Source organism: Littorina saxatilis, unplaced genomic scaffold (assembly GCF_037325665.1).
Source record: "Littorina saxatilis isolate snail1 unplaced genomic scaffold, US_GU_Lsax_2.0 scaffold_1658, whole genome shotgun sequence".
NCBI lineage: Eukaryota > Metazoa > Mollusca > Gastropoda > Littorinimorpha > Littorinidae > Littorina > Littorina saxatilis.
The window spans coordinates 896-22,432 of NW_027126216.1; the positions used below are offsets into that span (position 1 = coordinate 896).

A 21,537-nucleotide genomic window follows, 5' to 3' on the forward strand; every position below is an offset into this window, starting at 1 on the left:
TCTCTCTCTCTCGCTCTCTCTGAAGGAATATTTTGTTGTTCCTTTCAATTTGCCAGAGATTTGTAATTTTCGGAAGAAAGTCTCTGCATGATTTTCAGTTGTTTCTTTCGGATTTTGATCTTTTTAGAAAAAAAGGGCTTTGTTTTTGACTAATTGTAAGACAGTGTTATTGCATAGGCCTATATTTGTAAATGGAAATATTGACACAAGGTATAACCGAGGATATTGAAACCTTTTCTTCTCTCCCAAATTCTTTTATGAAATAAGAGGGGGAGAGAGAGAGAGGGGGGGATTGACAGACAGAAAAAGCGCGAGAAAGCAGAAGAGAGAGAGACAGTTAAAAGGGATGGAGGGTGCTTTTTATTTTATGGTTGGTTGGTTTTAGTTCTTAATGCACTGTTTTTGGCAATAGTTTTCATTCGGTAAAAGCCAAATTCAATTACCGCTCGCTCTCTCTCTCTCTCTCTCTCTCTCTTCATTACACACACACACACACATACCGCACACACACACACACGCACACACACGCACAAACGCATACGTACACACGGTATCGTACACACAAACTCACACACAGAAAAACATCCGTGTATGTATACACGGTATCATGCGAGAGAGAGAGAGATAGAGAGAGAGAGAGAGAGAGAGAGAGAGAGAGAGAGAGAGAGAGAGAGAGAGAGAGAGAGAGAGAGGTAGAGAGTGGGGAGGGGGAAATCCAAGATTAAGGGTGGGTACGAAGTCAACGTAGTTGGCATCGCTGATAGCCGTGCCATTGCCAGACACGAAGTGACTCGAGCAGACTTTTCAATGGCACGACAAACCCCTGTCGTCGGATTGCTTGCACCCATCGCGTCCTTCGCTGTTACGCCTTCGCACTTGCACCCATCGGAAAGCCATACAATGACAAATTCTGTCCACCGTATTTCTCTTTCTTCATTCCACTGTTGCACTTGCAGTTGCAAACACAACAGTTTGCCTCGTCGTCTCCGCACTTGACTTTGCACCAAGCCTCGTTGTCGATTTTTCCTTTTGCCCCCTAGTTCCGGTAGATCTGACAATAAACTTCACAGCGCATGCGCCAAAATTTAAGTGAAAAAGGTCTATTCCCAGCGGCTAACAGAAAACACAAGTGTTATTCCGATAACGTACCAGCTAGACCAGTTTGGAAGACTGACTCGATCGACTCTGTAGCAGACTACACAGAAATACGACTACATCAGTTCAGTAAATGAATGGTTTCCGAATTATTATTTCAAGGCAAGAACAATCGTAATCGAAAACGTGTAAGGTTCAGAACGTTCTTACCACATATAAGACTTATTACCAGCCTGCCTCATGCGTGCAGACTCAGTGCAGACTGCAGTGGTTCGATTGCCCAGGTAGCCTAGCAGACGACATTAACCCCGCTCAGCAAATTAGCATGTTGGGCAAATGTGAACGAAAAAACGATGGGGATATAATACGTGTAGGGTTCAGAGCATTCTTGCCGTTCATATTGAGTATCAGACTCCCCGATGAGTGAAGATACAACACGAGAAATATGCCACATTTGTTTTGAAAATGTGCGAACCGTCGAGTCCCGCTTCGAGTCAGTTCAAGGGGAGTCACTCCGCACAGTCAATCCGTCGAAGCTCGACTGGAGGTTTCGAATCGCAAATAATGAAGAGCACAGTCCTTTCTCCGAGTTCAAATGAGGTCTCTCTGAAAGATCATCACTGTTCAGATTAACGCTACACTGGAATTTACCAACAGAAATTAAAATGCGTGTGAGACACCCCACACAAAAGTAGATCTTTACTGTACACGACCTGACCACACAGTTATGCCTATTCAAATGCGCGTTGCAAAATGTGCGTTTGGAATCTTCTTTTTTCTATGGCGGTACTGACAATATCGTTATTGAAACAATCCCAGTGCACTAAGGGATTTATAGAGCAAATCTCGAAAATAATTATCGAACAACAATATGCGCTTCGTTCAATAATGAATTTTCTCGATTTGCTCTATAAATCCCTTAGTGCACTGGGATGTCTCAATAACTTAAAAAATAACACATCTGCCATCGGATGTATGATTTCAACCAATAACAAACATCCGCCACCAGATGTATAATTTCAACTAGCCAACATCAGGAAAGATTAGTTTTATGAACGTTTAATCACAGACAAACCGATACATTTTTGTTTTGTGTGTGGTCAAACACTTTTGTTTTGTGTATGGTTAAACATGTTTGTTTTGTGTATGGTTAAACATGTTTGTTTTGTGTGTGGTTAAAAATCTTTGTTTTGTGTATGGTTAAACAGGTTTGTTTTGAGTACACTTTTGTTTTGTGTCTAGTTAAACAGGTTTGTTTTGTCCACGGTTAAACGTTATAACACTTGTTCTTATACTTGTAACCTTTCTGACTTGTCTTGGTTTGAGAACGTTAGCAGTCTACTTCTTTCGGGCAATTTCAAAGCCTTATCATTCTGCTGATTCATGATACAGGTAGCAAAAAAAAACAAAAACATTTTGAAAGAAAACATATTTCTAAATAATTAGAGTGAAATTGTCGTCATCATTATAATTATCGTGATTCTACCTCTTCATCACCATTATGAGATTTGTTCTCTTCTTGCTTTTGTTCGTTTTCTTCTTCCTCCACTTTCATGTTCTGCAGCTTCGAATAACACCACCAATATTCAACATAGCGAGTTTCATGTCATGCAGTTTCTAGGCTAATTTTCCCCCTGGATAACTAATTCCTGACAACTGCCCCCTGGACAATTGCCCCCCCCCCCCCCCCCCCCCCGTGAGAATTGCCAACTAAGAAAACTACGTGCTTACTGAGATATATGGTGTTTTATTATTGATTCGAGGTTTACATTTGGGATTCAAATAGATCATTGACCGATGATATCTATGGTGCTTCCTAGTTTCCACACACACGCAAGCATTTCCACATACACACACACACACACACGCACACACAAATACACACACACACACGCACGCACGAACGCACACACACACACGCCCATCCATCTATTCATGTATCCATCCATTCATTTGTCTCCTCGTCTATCCATCCGTCCGACCATCCACTGCTTACTCGAGGAACGCTATGATGGTTTCCTCATCTTCCATATCTCCCTTTTCTGAGAGAAAACGCCGCATCGCCTCATCTGAAGGAGCGAAGAAGGTGAACTTCAGTCCCAGGTCAAACAGCGTTGCATCTACGGAAGGTATCTTCTGTAAACAAAACAAGAAAATAAATCATTGCATCAATCACCCTATTCATGAAGCGATTGGTACGTGGTGCAACAATTAGGCACCGCATGGGTCCTGCACCTCCGCTTTCGGCCATGGACGTTTAGCGGGGGTCCCTCCCCTAGATCGTTCCTAACACCCCCCCCCCCCCCCCGCCACAATCATCCCCCCACCACCACACCGGCCACCTCAGTCCCAACACCCCCTACAGTACCACATGCAACATTTTTTTCTCCTGCCTAAATTGCAGGGTACAATCGGCCATACACATAAAAACCCACTCGTGCACAAACATGAGTGTACGTGGGAGTTTCAGCCCATAAACGAAGAAGAAGACAGTACACGTAGGAAGGACAGTGATTTTAACTGACCGGATCGGACATGGCTTGCGTGGCCTTGTCCTCTGCAGGGTTATGACGTGACGGCGTCCATTTGCTGCTCTGGGAATGACCGCACCAAACCGGCAATAAAACACGGAGTGACAGGTACTAATCTAACTGTAATTGTATCTAATTACCCTGCATGGACAGCCGATACTGTAATGACAGTGGACATGCTATGGTCGAGTTCGCGTCTGCTCGAAAGGATGAAACGGTCATCTGGACGGGAGCAGGTTGTCGTTTAAAGATACTAGACGTACGGAGAATTGATAGCAACAACCCTTGAAGGCGGCTTCATGCTGACTTGACTCTAAATTAAAGTGTACCACTTTTGAAAACCCTTTTTCTAACCAGTTGTGCGCACAGTTTGATATTGTACATAACTGAATTAGCACAAGGTATAGCACATGGTAAAATCTAGTGTCTAAATTTTTGTTTGTTTGTTTGCTTAACGCCCAGCCGACCACGAAGGGCCATATCAGGGCGGTGCTGCTTTGACATATAACGTGCGCCACACACAAGACAGCAGTCGCAGCACAGGCTTCATGTCTCACCCAGTCACATTATTCTGACACCGGACCAACCAGTCCTAGCACTAACTCCATAATGCCAGACGCCAGGCGGAGCAGCCACTAGATTGCCAATTTTAAAGTCTTAGGTATGACCCGGTCGGGGTTCGAACCCACGACCTCCCGATCACGGGGCGGACGCCTTACCACTAGGCCAACCGTGCCGGTAACAATAACAATGAAAACAAGATTTAATTGTCCATTACAATTAATACATTACTTGAAAATGGAAAAAATGAAAAAAACAAGAAAGGTAGGTTGTTGTTGTTGTTTTGTTTCTTATTCTGAATTTTGGAACGTTGGCAGTCTCTTTGTTTTTGGATTTGAAAATGGAAATTTGTCTTCGACACATCCCATAAAACACTCGTGTTTACCATCCGCTATCTTTTGCTTCTACTGACATGACACGGTGTTCACAACTGGTTACAGAAATGGCGTTCAAGGCCGGAACACTTCAGTCAGTGAAGAGTGTACGTGCCGGCAGAACAATAAAACTGTGTGGAATGCACAACTCTCACCATACAATGACCATGGGAGAGATCATTTCAGTAACGCATAAGAAGAACAAGTTTGTTGTTGGTTTTTAACGTCCTTTCAATCAATTTGACTGTGAATGACCGACAAGAAGAAGAAGCAGAAGACGATTGCAACAGCACTCTAAACTGCAAGTTTAACACCCTTTCAGTTACAAGTTTTGAGCACAACGTGCATGTGATATAGTATTTAAAGCAAAATGTAGCACATAGTAAACACTAGTGTTCTGTTGAACAAGCCATGTTTGGAAAAAAACACACGTGAGAGAAAATAATTTATCCCACATACGTGAGAGAGACACCCGTGAGATAATAATCGTTCAAATCACACGTGTGTGTATCTTGTAAATGAGGTCATGTCAAGCAAGTCTGGCAGGGACCTGTTTTTTTCACTGCTTATGATGCCAAAGTCACCGAGACAAACGTCATTATAGAAACAAAAATTGCGCTCGCTAATTACCCTCGACGAATCTTTAGAACTAACACGTCACGCCACACTTTCAGAGTGACGTTTCTTTGTTTTGACGTAATAGATTGTACGAGGCCTTAGAAGAGATCGAGGTTCCAAAACAAGCGTCTTCAATTTAGCTGCCTCGACTGCAATACATTTTCAGAAAAATACACGTAAGTACAGTATGTAGGATCAACAGAATACTACATGGCTTGCTGGGTCGTACCAGATTTACACTCGTTGCTTTTTCAAATAGTGAACAGCTCGCTTTCGCTCGCAGTTCAATATTTAAAAAAACAACTCGTGTAAATCTGGTACGACACAGCAAGCCATGTAGTGTTCTCTATGTCACACGCTTTCCTTCTTTGCCACTACGAAAGCAAACGTGTGCAAGATTGTATGTTACACGCTTTGGAGCATGTGCAAGAACGGATTCAAACTCGAAATCGTCCCTCCAAAAGCCCCAAAATACACACACGACTTTCATTTCTCTTGCTGTTATCGTTTCTTCTCTTTACAAATTCTTCAACACTGAGAATACTGAAAACGGCATCCCAGACGACAGTACTGTTTTCATACGCGAATTTAGCCTGTTAGTCTGAATCTAGAAGGACAGAGTTCTAAACATAGATGACAAAGACCCCGAAAAGAACACACATTTCGCGGATGCAGACACATAAAGGCGTCATGAAGAATGCGATGCTTCAAAAGATACAGACTGTGACGATGACTGTGACGTCATTCACATATAACGAGACGTCATTCATAGTTGTTCGGTCACTTCCGTCAAAAAGTAGATCTCTCCATAATGGCTGCTCCTGTGTTTAGGTTTGTCAAGCGTGAGTACGCAAAACGTGTTTGTTCTCTCCTCTGTTGAAGCTGTGAGACATAAATGTTATTCTGACTTGGTCGTGTGACAGAGTTTTCTTCCACACTCGATTAGCTGATGTCTAACTCAGCCTCACGGCTTCGCAATCAACGTAATCTCGTGTGGAAGAAAACGTCTGTCACACGACCAAGTCTGAATAGCAGGTAATCTCAAATCTGATATGCTTGTATTGTGTACACCACTCTTTAACCGGAGTCCAAAAACAGATTCTACCCAGCTGTCCAGTCGAACCCCTCGTTTCAGTCCCCCCCCCCCCCCCCCCGTTTTAATCCCCTTCAGGAAGCAGTCAAGGAATATGAAACAATGGTGCCTATTGTGCCCAACGCACTCCTGTAGGATGCTCCCGAAGATTTCAGCAAATATCTTCAAGTCTTTTCTCAAAACAAACTCTATTCTCCTCTTATCTGATGTAAAATCAATAGGTAACATGTACAACCTCAAAAAGATTCAACAAAAAATATACTGAGTGTGTTACAGTGTTCTTGCTTCAGTCCTCTACCCGAAAGATCCACCAGAGAAAAGTTTGTGTTTTTTTAGAAAACCTTGAGCATTAATGGGTTAAGATTGCCCCCTACGAAACCCTAGCTTTCCAAACGATCTGTCAATTATGTCTGTAAATGAAGAACCACGAGAAAAACTCCCTACCACTTAAAGACCTGATTTTCTCAGATTTTGTTAGGTCTCTAAAAGGGGCGGTCCCACTGTATTCTCTCGCCGCCTCACCGTCTTTCAGACACTTCTCAAAGACCTACATTTTTCAGAAATGTTTGCAGCCCCATTCCACACAACCGTTCTAGGTCCCGTTCCCGTACCGACCAAGGAACGGTGCGGGCACGAGATGGATCGGGAGGGAACCGCAATGGAACGTAAATGTGACCCTACACCACAGAATGAGTCGGATGTCACCTCGCACGGTTCTGCGCTAGGCCTTATATACGTCTGGGGGGTGTAAGGTATCAGTGTGAGGATCACCTTAGTCACAAGCTTATAACTCAAAACGTTTTCGCTCTTTTTTAAAATACGGGTTTCACCACTGGATAGAGCTTCAAAATCTTAAGAAAATGTAAAAATATAAAAATCATGCAAAGATGACATGCGACTCATTCCGTGGTGGAGGGTCACAAATGATCGTTAACGGAACTGCTTTGAACGGTAGGGTCAGTAGGGACGGTTTGGGCTGCATGTTCAAAATGTTAGCCGTTCCCCTCCCGATCAGAATAAACGGTAATGGAACCTTAACCCATCGGTAACGGAACGCTTGGATCGTTAAAGGAACTTAAAACAACGGTAACGCAACGGTAGCGCTCTCACACACTGAGTTGTCATACCCACATTCCACACATCCGTTCTAGCTTCCGTTCCCAGCCGTCCTGGGGACGGTTGCCACTACGTTCCAACAACCTACCTTTCTTGTATTTTGATTCTGGTTGCCACTATGGTCAGACACTATGGTCAGACACTATGGTCAGACACTATGGTCAGACGCTATGGTCAGACGCTATGGTCAGACACTATGGTCAGACACTATGGTCAGACACTATGGTCAGACACTATGGTCAGACGCTATGGTCAGACACTATGGTCAGACACTATGGTCAGACACTATGGTCAGACACTATGGTCAGACGCTATGGTCAGACACTATGGTCAGACACTATGGTCAGACACTATGGTCAGACACTATGGTCAGACACTATGGTCAGACACTATGGTCAGACACTATGGTCAGACGCTATGGTCAGACGCTATGGTCAGACGCTATGGTCAGACACTATGGTCAGACACTATGGTCAGACGCTATGGTCAGACGCTATGGTCAGACACTATGGTCAGACACTATGGTCAGACACTATGGTCAGACGCTGCTCAAAGATGCCAAAAACGGCCGTTTGCGCAGCGTTCCATTGTTGTGGCAGCCGTCCTTGGTTGGTATGGGAACGGGACCTAGAACGGTTGTGTGGAATGGGGGTATTAAATTGGCGGTTCCACTGTATCCTCTTGTCACCGCACAGTCTTTCAGACACTCCTGCATGCCACAGCCTAAACGGACGGAAACGGTCGATTCATCAGCCTGTCGGCGTGCGCCTGGTTCCGAGAAAGAGGAGAAAGACGGATGGACAATTCTACTGACCGCTCAAACAGCTAGTCGCCAGGGCTGAAGTGCACGAACCAAAAGTGGGTGAAATCCAAACGGGTGAGAACAAACCGCGGGGTCTAATTCGTTGAAATCACAACACATCTCAATTTCAACCAACCCAACACCGCGACTTTCACTATTTGTTACCCTCCATCACGAAATGAGTCGCATGTCACCTCGCGCGGTTCTGCGCTAGACTTAATATAAGTCCGGAGAGTGTCTGGTAACAGTGTGAGGGTCACCTTAGTCACAGGCTTATAACTCAAACAGTTTTCGCTCTTTTCTAAAACGGTTTTCACCACTGGATAGAGCATAAAAAACTCTTTAAGAGAATGTAACAAGTCGCGTAAGGCGAAAATACAATATTTAGTCAAGTAGCTGTCGAACTCACAGAATGAAACTGAACGCAACGCAACGCAGCAAGACCGTATACTCGTAGCATCGTCACTCCACCGCCCGTGGCAAAGGCAGTGCACGTGGAATTGACAAGAAGAGCGGGGTATTCGTTGCGCTGAGAAGGATAGCACGCTTTTCTGTACCTCTCTTCGTTTTAACTTTCTGAGCGTGTTTTTAATCCAAACATATCATATCTATATATTTTTGGAATCAGGAACCGACAAGGAATAAGATGAAAGTGTTTTTAAATTGATTTCGAAAAAAAAAATTTGATAATAATTTTTATATATTTAATTTTTAGAGCTTGTTTTTAATCCGAATATAACATATTGATATGTTTTTGGAATCAGCAAATGATGGCGAATAAGATAAACGTAAATTTGGATCGTTTTATAAATTTTTATTTTTTTTTACAATTTTCAGATTTTTAATGACCAAAGTCATAAATTAATTTTTAAGCCACCAAGCTGAAATGCAATACCGAACCCCGGGCTTCGTCGAAGAGTACTTGACCAAAATTTCAACCAATTTGGTTGAAAAATGAGGGCGTGACAGTGCCGCCTCAACTTTCACGAAAAGCCGGATATGACGTCATCAAAGACATTTATCAAAAAAATGAAAAAAACGTTCGGGGATTTCATACCCAGGAACTCTCATGTCAAATTTCATAAAGATCGGTCCAGTAGTTTAGTCTGAATCGCTCTACACACACACACACACGCACACACGCACACACACACACACATACACCACGACCCTCGTTTCGATTCCCCCTCGATGTTAAAATATTTAGTCAAAACTTGACTAAATATAAAAATATGAAAATCATGCAAAGGTGACATGCGACTCATTCCGTGGTGGAGGGTCACATTTGTTCATTTGTACCGACGAAAGTATAGTGTCTGAAAGAAGAAAATCAATTAGTCCCTATTACCGATCTCACCCAAATTGTTTAAAATATGAACAGTTCATGAATTGTAAATCTAAGATAAAACTAATGAAGCAAGATTTGTAGCCCATGTTATGATTTTAGTATGTTAGCGTTACATCTAGTTTCTTTATTGGTATGTATATGTATGTAATGCATGCTTTTGTTTTGTTTTGTGTCTTTATAAAAGATGCCTGGCATAATGGTATTGCCAATTTATTTCGGCTGTATATTATCGTTGTCCGCTTAATGTATACATATTATCTGTCTGATTTTTTACCTGATTTTGTTAAACCTATTTTTCTTTTCTTTTTGTTTGTATGTATGGAAGTGTATATTGCCAATTTATTTTGGTTGTATAGTATTGTTGTATTTGTCCGCTCAATTTGTATACATATATTAACTGTCTGATTTGTTACCTTTTTTTGTTAAAGTTATATCTTTGTTTCAAAGCCCTCTGGGCCCAAAACAATAAAATACTTGACTTGACTTGACTTGGCTGGATAACACCCTGTTGGCACTCGTGCACCTCGGCCTTGGCTGCCAGAGAAACGTGAAGACAACGGTGTGTGTGAGAAGATCGCACTTCCTCCCACACAATTTCAACCAATCTAACACCGCGGCTGGCCCCCACCCGGTTGGTAACTTTGTCGTGCACCTCGGCCGCCAGAGAAACGTGAAGACCAAGGTGTTGGCGTGTGTGAGAAGATCGACTTCCTTCAACATCCATCACAGCCTTCGCCCATACGGCTTGATGTATAATACATGTTGTTGCCAACGGACTTGAGCTTGCATCGCCAGTGATTTTGTACAGGCAAGACATGACGAGCCAAAGCATGGCAAGACGAAGTTTTTTGTATGTTGACAGCGGGTCCAGATACATAAAATTAGGTTAAATTAAATGTCTTTTTTTTTTTTTAGCTTTTTAAAAGTTTTTGTAGGTTTTTGTTTTACCTCAGTTGCAAGCAGGCTGCTTCAGACCTTATTTTCTGCCCTTTTTATTTATTTTTTATTTTTTTTATTTTTTTTATGTAATGGTTAAAACATGCACATTACGGTACTGAGATATTGAAATAACTATATAAAAAAAAAGACACGAAAGAAAATCGGAGGAAGAAAAGTATATTCCTATCTATAAGCTCTTCGTCTCTTTACTTTATCCATAAATAAAGCACTGTCCATTTGTACAGGGGTGGTGAATGAACTCCGTTTCCGACAGCGGCTTTATTATTTTGAAACGCACCTAGCAGTACACGTCACAATGGCCTTGTGCAAAAGTGTCAAATGTTAGCGTTCACATAAAAACACACCTTATTTCCGAAAAAAATGGACTAAGGCCAAACAAAAATATATGTTGGTTTTGGGTAACCCGACCGACCCTCTTTTTTCCCGCCGACCCTCACACTTTTTTCATTTCTCATAAAAACAAAAACTTTTGGCACATTTTGCAAACCATACCGAGACTGAGGAAAGTAACCTCCTTTAAAATCGACTAAATTTAAAAAAAAAATTAAAAAGCCGACCTACCGACCCTTGGTCACGTTACCCTAAACCAACATATATTTTTGTTTAGCCTAAGATTTCAAGAGGGACGACAGAAAGGGAGTGCATACGCCTGAAAGAAGCGAAACATGTAGAAAACCTTCCGACGATTCTGTACGGCGTCACAGAAACCTATTAAAGAAACTAACTACATGGTGATGCGCAAACTATAAAGAAAGTGACACAACACAAGAACATGAATAATGCCATCACCGGGCAGCTAGATGTCCTACCTTAATGAGACCCGCAAGCAGGGTCAACTTCTCATGACTCATGATGAGAGAGGCAACGGAAGTGTAGCAGTACTGGCCGTCCCCCGCTAGGTTTTCAGGACAGGTACAGTTCACAGTCCCTGGGCCGGTAGGCGTGCAGCTGGCCTGCGTTTCAAAAATAAATGTGGGTATTTTTGTTTTTAAATGATTATAATTTTAGCACAAACACATCTACTGGAGCATGCGTTTTGTCATTCTTACATCAACATTGCCTTCGCAAAAACGTGTATACAACAATATTGCCTTCGCACACAGCAAAATTGCCTTCGCACAACCTATCAATCAAAAGCATTGCCTTCGCACAACCATTCACACAGATATATGGACTTCGCACAATCATGTACATGTAATGTCAGCATTGACTTCGCACATTTCTTCGCGTCAACATTAACTCTGTGCGACAAACAAAAACAGCGACACTGTCATCGTCGGTGTTGTCGTCGTTGGCCTCCTCCTCCTCCTCCTCCTCCTCCTCCTCCTCCTCCTCATCATCATCATCATCATCAGCAGCAGCAGCAGCAGCAGCAGCAACAGCAGCAGCAGCAGCAGCAAGCAGCATAATCATCAGCATCATCATCATATTTAACAACATCAACATCGACATCAACAACAACAACAACAACAACCAAAACAACAACAAACATCAAAAACAACAACAACAACCAAAAAACACCAAAACAACAACAACAACAACAACAACAACAACAACAACAACAACAAACAAACACACACACAGAACACAAGAACCACCAACCAGACTGTGGCACCCCCCGTTGTTGTCGAGACACGCATCGACTTCACTGCACACGGTACCGTTCCCTTCATAACCTTCATCGCATCGACACGTGTACTGCAACAACGTTAACAACAACCCCCTAATACATTAATATTTACAAGCAGTGAATCTGCCACTGTCAACGTAGAAGTCTTCATTCATTAAAAGGTGCGTTAACTTTCTTTTAGTGTTTACACGATCATGTACACCACCAAAGATGTGTGCAGGCTTTCACAACTTCCCCCCCCCCTTCCTCAAATGTGCCGCCTCCCCGCCCCCCAACAATTTTTTTGAAAACTTTTTTTTTTAATAAATCCGTAAAAAAAAAGTGTCAAAAGAGGGGTAAAATTAACACAGAGGTATGGATAGAAACTGTAAGAAAACTGACGGCCAGACAGGCGGCCAGACAGAGAGGGAGGTCCGAGCAAAGAGGAATAAGAAAATCGATCTTTTCTCTTGGAAACGTGACAAAAATGAACAGACTGACTGCATTCTGTGCTAGCAGTGACAAATCTTCGATGCATCACTTTAACGCAACAAAACATTCTTCAAAAAAAGCAGCGAGGGTGTTGTCTCTTTTGTACGGATGCTGTTATTCCGTTTAAAAGGGCTAACCGTTTTCTGGGGGAGAGCATTACCTCTCACGCGCGAAAGAATGTGCCTTTAATACAAAGTGTTAACATTGTTTGGAGGACCGGCCCCCGTAGCGCAGTGGTTAGCGCATCGGGCTGCGGGCCGGGAGGTCGTGGGTTCGGGTCATGTGGGTTTTTCGGGCTACGGTCGGCTCCTACCCAGAGTGGAAGTGCTATGGTTCCTATGGGAAGGCTGGGATCACACAGCCGAGTGTCATTCACTTAACGAATGCGACTTTGAGGGTGCTCAGGTTCTGTATACCTGACCAACACCGCAGGTGCGGCAGTTCTCGGGCCTGGTTGACGCCAGGATATATTATGACAGTAAGCGTAGAGTGCTGCCCTGTCACGTAGTCTCAAACCAAATTGGAAATCCAAAGCATCATTATAATCATCCTCATCTCATTAATCATCCAAAATATAAATTGTCCTTGCTCTTGTGGCCCTTCATGCCCGGAGCTCTCATGGTGACCTTGGTCTCAGTGTTCCTGTTCCTTCCTTCCCTGAATAGTAGTTCTGCTGTCAGTCTTCAACGTGTGACGTTCTGGGGGGGGGGGGGGGGTCGACGGAGGGACGTGGTGGCGGTCTCCTCTCTGGAGGTGACGCTCACTCAGTCTGGCTCCGCGACTTAAAAGTCAATGTCGTTTGTAGGGGGCATAGTAGGTAGTGGGCTGCGTCCGTTAGCTCGGGACAGACCCACTACTGAACACCGTCGAAGTGACTCAGCAGAAGTGCAGTGTCATCTTCCGAGGGTAGCCTACCGCAGCGACCCAACATCCCCCCCTGGAGCGTCTGTAAAATCGACAAGTCTGGCAGCGGAACGAAATTCAGAGGTGGTTGGAGCAGCGAGTACAGGGACGGGGCAGTGTGAGAGCACAACGGGACAAGGGAACAAGTGTAAAGACGGAAAAAAAAAAAAAAAAAAAAAAACATTGTTTGGAGGACACTTTCAAAACAAACACAAAAACGATAGTAGTTCCAGCCACACAAGTAGGTGGGTATCAGTCGCCCGAGAATGCGTATACGACTCATTTAATTTCTCTTGGTGACTTAGTAGCTTTAGGGGAACCCCTAAGATACATTTGCATAAGTGCGATCGCGGGTTCATTATTTTTTTTTCAAGAACACCTTAGATACATCCACAAAAGTGTGATCTTTGGTTTATCATCTTTACCCAGGAAGATATCGTGGAACTTGAGAAGGCTGATGGATTTGTGTGAGTGTGTGTGTGTGTGTGTGTGTGTGTGCGTGTGTGTGCGTGCGTGCGTGCACGAGTGCGTGCGTGCGTGTGTGTTTGTGTGTACGTTTGGGTGTGTGTGTGTGTGTGTGTGTGTGTGTGTGTGTGTGTGTGTGTGTGTGTGTGTGTTAATGTATGCTTACATGTGTGTCGACCAAAAACATAAGAAGCAGGAAGTACCTCTGTTGCACCACACTTTGAAGTAATCCCACACTTTGAAGTAAATTACTTCAAAGTGTGGGGATGTGCCCCACACTTTGAAGTAAACCCATTTTTTACTTCAAAGTGTGGGGGGATCTTCCCACACTTTGAAGTAAACTCAGTTTTTACTTCAAAGTGTGGGGGGATCTTCCCACACTTTGAAGTAAACTCAGTTTTTACTTCAAAGTGTGGGGGGATCTTCCCACACTTTGAAGTAACTTACTTCAAAGCGTGGGACTTTTGCATCGCCTGTTTGAGCCTGATGATTTTGTCCAAAAAAAATGGCAACGTCTTTTGGATGAGTGAACAGAAAAAGTGAGCGAGCCAAGAAACATAGTGATGTTTGTTATCAGGCTTTAAGCAATGTCCCATTGTTGAGTGTGACGAAAACTCGTGGTGACGATTTTAAAACATGTTGGGTCACGCATGGTCCAATCTTACATGGTCCAATCTTACATGGTCCAACCTTACATGGTCCGACCTTACATGGTCCAATCTTACATGGTCCAATCTTACATGGTCCAACCTTACATGGTCCAATCTTACATGGTCCATATATATATATATATATTATTGGACCATGTAAGATTGGGTCACGCATGGTCCAATCTTACATGGTCCAACCTTACATGGTCCAACCTTACATGGTCCAACCTCACATGGTCCAATCTTACATGGTCCATATATATATTATTGGACCATGTAAGATTGGACCATGTAAGATTGGACCATGTAAGGTTGGACCATGTAAGGTTGGACCATGTAAGATTGGACCATGTAAGATTGGACCATGCAAGATTGGACCATGTAAGGTTGGACCATGTAAGATTGGACCATGTAAGATTGGACCATGTAAGATTGGACCATGTAAGGTCGGACCATGTAAGGTTGGACCATGTAAGATTGGACCATGTAAGATTGGACCATGCGTGACCCAACATGTTTTAAAATCGTCACCACGAGTTTTCGTCACACTCAACAATGGGACATTGCTTAAAGCCTGATAACAAACATCACTATGTTTCTTGGCTCGCTCACTTTTTCTGTTCACTCATCCAAAAGACTTTGCCATTTTTTTTGACAAAATCATCAGGCTCAAACAGGCGATGCAAAAGTCCCACGCTTTGAAGTAAGTTACTTCAAAGTGTGGGAAGATCCCCCCACACTTTGAAGTAAAAACTGAGTTTACTTCAAAGTGTGGGAAGATCCCCCCACACTTTGAAGTAAAAAATGGGTTTACTTCAAAGTGTGGGGCACATCCCCACACTTTGAAGTAATTTACTTCAAAGTGTGGGATTACTTCAAAGTGTGGTGCAACATACCTCGAGGAATTTCAATCTAAAATGAATATTTCATTCCATGATTGCTTTCCACATTAATCTGAATGTTCACCTCAAATCACCCTTTGTCTTCGCTCTCCTCATCACAATAAAAACATTGAAGAAAGGTTTGACTTTTTTAATCAAAAGGAAAAAGAAAACTTCCTGAAAATGGGACAGTTTGACGCAACTAGTCTTAGCTACTACTTCAAGGCAACACCACCCTTTCGTTGAAGAAAAGCTGTCGCCATTATGATCATTTCACTGGGAATTGATCCACCAAAGCAATCATCATTATCGTCATTTCAGTGACATTAATGAGGAGAAAAAAAACAATTATCCTTGTCGGCATTTCAATGTGGATGATTTAAACGTCTTGTGTTTTTACGAACGAGTGTAAACGTACTAACACGTGCCTAGACATGCTCACGTTTTTGAACAAACAAACATGTGTACAATTAAATTAATGCACGCTTACATATTATTAGGCTATCTGCGTAGTATGAGTTGCCAGTTCAAATAACTTGAGAATTAAATTCGATTTTTAATTGTGAATTGAAACGTTTTTCAATCACTTATAAAACAAAGAGAGAGAGAGAGACAGAGAGAGAGAGAGAGAGAGAGAGAGAGAGAGAGAGCGAAAGAGAGAGACAGAGAGAGACAGAGAGAGAGAGAGAGAGAGAGAGAGAGAGAGTGAGAGTGAGAGGGGAAGAGAGACACACAGAGAGGGGGAGGGGGGCACTAGGAGTGGAGATAGACTGACGCACAAGACAGCGACAGAAAGAGGTGTGTGTGTGTGTGCGAACGTGTGTGTGTGTGTGTGTGTGTGTGTGTGTATGTGTGTGTGTGCGTCAGTGTGTGTGTGTGTGTGTTAGTGTGAGTGCGTGTGTGCGTGGGTGTTGGCCTATGTGTCTGTGTGTGTGTATGTCTGTTTGTCTGTCTGTGTGTCTTTGTGTCTGTTCGCAAGTGTGCGTGCGTGTGTGCATGCGTGCGTGCGTGCGTGCATGCTGCAGTTGAACGAGTGAAATGCAGTGATCCGATGAAATCGATGAAAAAGATTTGAGTCAGACGACCGTGTGTTTCTTCACACGGGGAGATGCCGATTACAGTGCTTACCTTTTCCACCACCGCAGTTATTCGACAGAAAATGTAAATATCCTTTGTCAGTAGAATAATGCTAAAATAATGCTCGGATTCTGACACAGGTTGGGTGATTGTTCTTAAACATCTTCTACCCCACCTATGTTGACCAAGTTTTTCTTAGCCGAGACCAGCTGTGCTGCAGCAGGTCACTCAGAATTGTAGTAACTGTGTAGAAACTCTATATCCACACTATGGAATGCAGGCGCTAGATCGACGTTACAGGAAGCGACTAAAGTGACTGTGTGTACGGATATATCCGTACCTGGTCAGATAGAGCCATACGGAGTGGGTACGGATATATCCGTACCTGGGAGACAATTAATGAGCTAAAAGTTATCAATTGGAGACAGTCACCTAAAAGAAAAGCCAGGGTTATGTCTGGTAGACTTCTCATTATGGCACAAAAAGGTTTCGACATCACGCGAAATAGTTCAAGAAATCTCGATCGTAGTCAGTTGTAGCGGGCCGAGACTACTATATAGCTTCTTCTTCGAACTCTGCCATTTGTGCGAGTGATCAAGCGAAAGTGTCGATCTTTTAGTTTCAGTCCAACAGCTCTAGATTGACTAAAGATTTTGATATCGCTTCAGGTGACTTGTTCTGTTTTTACATTTAGTCAAGTTTTGACTAAATGTTTTAACGTAGAGGGGGGAATCGAGACGAGGGTCGTGGTGTATGTGCGTGCGTGTGTGTGTCTGTCTGTGTGTGTGTGTGTGTAGAGCGATTCAGACTAAACTACTGGACCGATCTTTATGAAATTTGACATGAGAGTTCCTGGGTATGAAATCCCCGAACTTTTTTTTCACTTTTTTTGATAAATGTCTTTGATGACGTCATATCCGGCTTTTCGTGAAAGTTGAGGCGGTACTGTCACGCCCTCATTTTTCAACCAAATTGGTTGAAATTTTGGTCAAGTAATCTTCGACGAAGCCCGGACTTCGGTATTGCATTTCAGCTTGGTGGCTTAAAAATTAATTAATGACTTTGGTCATTAAAAATCTGAAAATTGTAAAAAAAAATAAAAATGTATAAAACGATCCAAATTTACGTTCATCTTATTCTCCATCATTTTCTGATTCCAAAAACATATAAATATGTTATATTTGGATTAAAAACAAGCTCTGAAAATTAAATATATAAAAATTATTATCAAAATTAAATTGTCGAAATCAATTCAAAAACACTTTCATCTTATTCCTTGTCGGTTCCTGATTCCAAAAACATATAGATATGATATGTTTGGATTAAAAACACGCTCAGAAAGTTAAAACAAAGAGAGGTACAGAAAAGCGTGCTATCCTTCTTAGCGCAACTACTACCCCGCTCTTCTTGTCAATTTCACTGCCTTTGCCATGAGCGGTGGACTGACGATGCTACGAGTATACGGTCTTGCTGAAAAATGGCATTGCGTTCAGTTTCATTCTGTGAGTTCGACAGCTACTTGACTAAATGTTGTATTTTCGCCTTACGCGACTTGTTGTTTTTGCTCTATGAGGAGTGTCTCGGGTGTGTGTGTGTTTGTGTGTTTATTTTTGTGTTGTGGTTTTGTTGTTGTTGTTATTTTGTTATTTGTTTAATTATTCTTCTTCTGCCTTCCCGTCGCCATGCTAGACTGTCAAGGTTGTTGATGTGATGAAGTCTGCAGTTTGCGGGAGGGACACCGCTGGGCCCCACAATTTCTCTTTTTAGGTTCACCATCTCTGGCCAGAATTCGCTTCTCAGGTCCGCAAATGTTGGGCACGTCTGGAGGACATGTTTTGGGGTCTGCGTGCCTGCTTCACACGGACAGTCGTCTGTGTGGGAGAATCTTCATTCTGTAGAGGTGGGCTAGGAGAGTTCAATTCAATTAGTAGCTGCTCAAACATACAGACCAAACTAATAACGTACCATTCCCGGTTGAATGTAGCTGCTCTAGCATACAGACCAAACTAATAACGTACCATTCCCGGTTGAATGTAGCTGCTATAGCATACAGACCAAACTAACAACGTACCATTCCCGGTTGGATGTCCACACAATTTGCGTTGCCATGGCATTGGTCAGTGGCGTTGCAGGGGTTGACGGGATTGCAGTCGAACCCATCACCGTACCAGCCTTCGTCACAATCACATTTGTTGGCACCGGGACCAATCTTCGTGCACACCGCCTGGGATTAGTAAAAGAAAACAGTCACAGATAGACGTGTGTCCATACCACAAAGAATCTCAGTGACTCTGTGTGTCTGTGTGTCTGTCTGTGTGTGTGTGTGTCTGCCTGTCTGTGTGTCTGTCTGTTTGTCTCGCTCTCTCTTTCTCTCTCTGTGTATGTCTCTCTCTCTGTCTCTCTGTCTCTCTCTGTCTGTCTCTCTCTGTCCCTCTCTCTCTCTCTCTCTCTCTCTCTCTCTCTCTCTCTCTCCTTCTCTTTGTCTCTCTTTTTTAACATCTCTCTCTCTCTCTCTCTCTTTCTCTCTCTCTCTCTCTCTCTCTCCTTCTCTTTGTCTCTCTTTTTTAACATATTTTCTCTCTCTCTCTCTCTCTCTCTCTCTCTATCTCTCTCCTCTCTCTCTCTCTCTCCCCTCTCTCTCTCTCTCTCTCTCTCTCTCTTTCTCCCTCTCTTTCTCCCTTTCTCTCACTCTCTCTCTCCCTCTCTCTTTCCGAACGTACAGACAGACGGACCAACAGACAGACAAACAGCCAGATGGAAAAAAGACCCCCAAAACCGCAAGGGATCAATGAATGCTTCCCTAGACTGTTCTCATCAACGGAGACAATGATTGAAGCTTAGACCTGGTTTTCTGTACACCTGCCTCGAATAACAGACAGAAACGGAGTACTTCCGTGTACACACACACACACACACACACATGCACACACGCAAGCTCGCACGCTCGCATGCACACACACACACACACACACACACACACACACACACACGCACGCACACACGCACGTACACACCCATCACCCCCGCACACGCACACCGACACACACCGACAAATAAACACGCGCAACATAACTGTACAAGTATAATCCAAATTCCAAAGACGAAGTTAAGAAAGATGAATGTTTAAAAGTGGTTAGTCAAATTATAAAGAGTCACGTTATAACCAAATCGAAGATTTGCTAGAAGATTTGCTAGAAGAATCAAGTCCAATCCAAACCAGTGGAATCCAATTGAATTAAGATTCACAAGCACATTTAATAACTTTTGATGTAAACCAGTCATCCAAAGAAACTATTCGCATAAAGTGTCTTCACTGTTAGGACTTATGAGGGGGTGTCACTTCCTCATGTAAGATAAAAACTTGTATAAGGCGAAACGCAATTCGAAGCAACGCGTGTATTGTGACAAGTGAACAAAACATTTATTTAACAAAAAATTAAAAAAATTAAATAAAACAATCTCTATCAAAGTTTAAAAGCAAAATAAAATCAAAGACAATACAACTGATGGAATATGCTATCGGCGAAGACAATCACAAGACATGTCTCCTCTTCCCAATTAATGTGATGGACTTTCTTCTGCGAAGTAGCTTTTTGCCTGACGAGTCAAATCTTTCGGGAATATCACAGTGAATGCCCTGCCGTCTTTGTTTTCCATAAAATTATTCAAACTAGAGTTATTATTAGAGCTCCACAGTTTTGCTGAAGGCGAAATTGTGACATTATAAGATGTTTGATGGGTTGTTGACAGACCAGCTTTTTTGTCTGTCCGAGGGGGAGCATATCGTCTTTTGTTTCATATTTATTGACCAAGGCCGAAGGCCGCGGTCAATAAATATGAAACAAAAGTCGATATGCCCCCCGAGGACCGACAAAAAGCTGGTCTGTCAACAAACCATCAAACATCGTTTTTGTCATCATTTTGGTAGTGAGAAAACAAGTGCACAATCAACCCAGGGAGCCATGCTTTGAAACACGGGTCCCGTGCTGATAACCACACGGGTCCCGGTTTGATAACCACTGGCAATCAAAGATGGCGTGTGAAAGCAACTTTCTGTGTTTTTGAGTTCATTAAATGAGTTGGGATGAATATGTCAGGTTTGAGGATGCACATTTCTGTAGGTTCATCTCGGTATTCCACCCCCTCGGCTTTTTGTTGTAAATATTAAGCTGAGCACGGTGATCGAATGTGGAAGCTACGTTTGGTCAAAGGTCACAGAAGATTTGCGTCGTGCAGCGAAGGAAAGAATCGCGATCTTGTTTCCGACTCGGTACCTCTTTGTTTTTCATTAGACCTGTCATTCTGCTTGCTCGTCTTTGTTAGATGTTTGCATATCGTGTTGCTATTTTCTTTGCTTTTATTATTGTTTCTTACTTGTGCTTCGTTTATCGATACAACGTGTTGTGCACGGGTCAAAATGTGTGTCAGGTGTCGTTTTACTTGAACTTGACGTTCGTGTTTCTCCGAACGTCTGTGTATCGAAACACAGATACACGCACTCCATGACTTTGTAAGAAGACATAACATATCGGTAGGTTTCATTTGTTTGTGACGAATTTATTGAAGTAGTTTTGTTTTTTTGTTTACTTTTGCCAGTTTGCCAGTTGGTTTTTGGAACTTTGCAAAGCAGTGTCTTGTCGTCTGTTTAGGTCTGGGGAAACGCCAATGAAAAGAGCCGAAGAATCCTCGAGCGTTTCTATTGGGTTTGCTTTTGATTATCCATGTAATAGGGCTTCCTGCAACTATGGTAACCGGGGATTTATTCCCCGGGGAACATGAGATTTATTTCCCAGGTGCTTGTGAATGAAAACTCGTGAAAATGATGACATTTTTTTTTTTTTTTTTTACAGTGTTCGATGTTTCTCTGCTGAGAGAGAGCTTCTCTGTTATTTCTTTTACTTCAAGTGAATTAGTTCGTCGGAATGTAGGACATTTAACTCCCACAGAGTCTATTTATAAAAG

General features: G+C 42.7%; 1 protein-coding gene across 1 annotated transcript; it reads right to left on the reverse strand.

Annotated features, from left to right (window-relative positions):
• Window positions 1-3,021: 3,021 nt before the first annotated feature.
• On the reverse strand, window positions 3,022-18,799 carry LOC138954674 (stabilin-2-like; the record flags this gene model as incomplete). The annotated part of the gene is made up of 4 exons (XM_070326459.1): window positions 3,022-3,231; window positions 11,308-11,451; window positions 12,101-12,196; window positions 18,647-18,799. Coding segments are annotated over 4 exons (537 nt in total), but the record flags the coding sequence as incomplete, so codon positions are not given.
• Between the last annotated feature and the right edge of the window lie 2,738 nt (window positions 18,800-21,537).